Source organism: Arachis ipaensis, chromosome B07, assembly GCF_000816755.2.
Source record: "Arachis ipaensis cultivar K30076 chromosome B07, Araip1.1, whole genome shotgun sequence".
Classification (NCBI taxonomy): Eukaryota; Viridiplantae; Streptophyta; class Magnoliopsida; order Fabales; family Fabaceae; genus Arachis; species Arachis ipaensis.
The window spans coordinates 2,766,220-2,768,494 of record NC_029791.2 but is presented as its reverse complement, the minus strand read 5'-3'; the positions used below and the strand labels follow the sequence as shown (position 1 = coordinate 2,768,494).

The 2,275-nt window shown below is 29.6% G+C and overlaps 1 protein-coding gene across 2 annotated transcripts; it reads left to right on the top strand.

The window, feature by feature from the left end:
• Positions 375-1,862, top strand: LOC107609825 (fe-S cluster assembly protein DRE2). Of its 2 annotated transcripts, XM_016311864.2 has the most exons (3): positions 385-525; positions 681-724; positions 998-1,862. In XM_016311864.2, the coding sequence occupies exon 3, from the start codon at positions 1,014-1,016 to the stop codon at positions 1,581-1,583; it is 570 nt and encodes a 189-aa protein (XP_016167350.1). In that variant the 5' UTR covers positions 385-525; positions 681-724; positions 998-1,013; the 3' UTR covers positions 1,584-1,862. The 2 variants fall into 2 exon arrangements, with proteins under 2 accessions (XP_016167349.1, XP_016167350.1); XM_016311863.1 differs by lacking the exon at positions 681-724 and having other exon boundaries at positions 375-525.

Sequence of the window (2,275 nt, the reverse complement as noted above, 5' to 3'; positions counted from 1 at the left end):
TTAAAAAACAGTTGTTTAATTTACTTGAGAAAAGAACAAATAAATCCTTGACTTTTTGCTCTGTAGATATTTTTGTCTTTAACCATTGAAAAATATTTTTAAGTTTCTGACCTTCACAAAATTTGGACGGATCAGTCTTTGACGGAGACATTTAGACGGATCAGTCCCTGACGAAGGCATTTGGACGGAGGGACTAATCTGTCCAAATTTTGTAAATGTCAGGAATTTAAAAGTATTTTTCAATTACTAGGAATAAAAATATCCGCAGAGATCTATTTGTCATTTTCTCAATTTTGTCAGAAATTTTTCAAACTCTGATTTAAATTAAAAAAATAAAAAAGGAAAAGAGTGCAATTGATAGGTAGATGCATCATAATCATAGTGCAAAGACAAAGCATAAATGGTGTCTTATTATTGGAGCTTGGAAACTTGTGCTGCCATTCATTTCATTCATTCACTCCCTCTTCTTCTTCTTCTTCTTCTTTTCCACCATTCTCTTCTGCCAACACTCTCTCATCTACTAAGGTAAGAACTAAGAACAACCTTTTCTACTCAAAATATATATAGCATCATGATCCTTAATTATTAATTATCAGTTTCAATTTATTATTTTCGATATATAGTTACTTATATACCTCTAAATTAAATTTCTTAATTTTTCTTTGCTTTGCATATTCCAGAAAGGAAATTAAATTAAAACACCACTTTGGAGAAGCTTCTGAAGGTAGATTTAAGAAGATTCTTGCTTTCCTTATAAAATTTTCCCATTATTTTTTATCTGATTTTTTTTTAAAATTTGGTGGTTTCAAAAAAAAAAGTCACAATATTCTGAATCAAGATCAATAGAAAAAAATATTGGTGTTCCAGTTATTTTAGCCGTCGATCTTAATCATATACATGATTGAAATCAACGGCTAAAATTACTGAAATACAGAGTATCATACTTTAAAATTTTCCAAAAGTTGATTCTGATTTTAGATTTGTGTGGTGTTTGTAGGAAAGTACTAAGAAAGATGGAAGGAAAGTATGGATTAGTTAGGGAACATAGTGGGATATGGAAATCATTGAGAGATGGTGACTTTGATGAAGAAGATGTTTGGTGTGTCCTTAACAAGGACACACATAACTCTGGTGCCCTTAAAATTAAGGAGTCTTCTCCTATTCCTGTCCCTAGATCAAGAATGATTCCAAGGCCTAATAGCACAAATAACATTAATAATAATAATAATAATAAAATTAATAATTCCTCTAGTGAAGCAAAATTCCATCAATTTCTTCAGCAATCAGCACCGGTCAACATTCCTGATTGGTCAAAGATGTATAATTCAGGTGATTATGTTGAAGATTATGGTAGTGATGAGGATTTATTAGATGAAGATTATGATCAATATGATGTTAATAATAATAATAATAATAATAAAATGTTGCTACCACCACATGAGTTTATTGCTAGGAGGCTAGCAAGGAGTCAAATATCATCATTCTCAGTGTTGGAAGGTGTTGGAAGAACACTCAAAGGTAGAGATCTTAGCAAAGTGAGGAATGCTGTTCTTACAAAAACTGGTTTTCTTGAATCACTATGAATATTTAATTAATAACATTATTATTATTGTTGTTGTTGTTAAATATTGTTATAGATACTAGTATAGACTATAGTATTATTATTAGTCCTTATAGCTAGTGTAGTGATTTTTAATTGGGGATGGAGAATTTTTTTTTTTCATGATTAATTATTGGGGTGTGATTGGGAATGATTTGTTGTTCTAGCCATTTACCATGTAGAAACTGAAAAAAAAAAAAAAGCAATGAATTAGATTTTGGTTTTCATCACAATATCTAGTGATGATTATTTATGTCTTTTATTTTATTTGTCTGTTTAATTTTCTTTGTAATTTTCTGATTGAGTTTAATTTTCTTAGTCTAGCAGTATTTTATTTTATTTTTCATTTGAGACGGTTAGTAAATGGAGTTAATAGAGATAACTCTTAATAAGCTGGAGAACCATAGGAACAAGTTTATCTAGACAGTCGAGTGGTCAGCTCACTCGTCTGCTTATGTAAGTGTTGGGGGTTCAAATCTGGAATGGGAGATACCGTGAACAAAAAAAAGACACTTTTTTTTTTCTTTTTAATTTTATGGGTGACTAATTTTTTTTTTTTAATACACATAGTATAGTGAAAAGTTAACTTATGTATTAGCTTTTATTGAAGTTGTTTTAGATAAAAAATATATGTTATTTGTACTTGCAATTTTGGCATAGTTGAGAGATAGCACA

Excerpts from the sequence above, each read along its gene's own strand:
- LOC107609825 (XM_016311863.1), top strand. The coding sequence starts at position 401 with ATGGTGTCTTATTATTGGAGCTTGGAAACTTGTGCTGCCATTCATTTC. Across the intron at positions 526-997 it reads ACACTCTCTCATCTACTAAG|GAAAGTACTAAGAAAGATGG; the intron begins GTAAGAACTAAG and ends TGGTGTTTGTAG.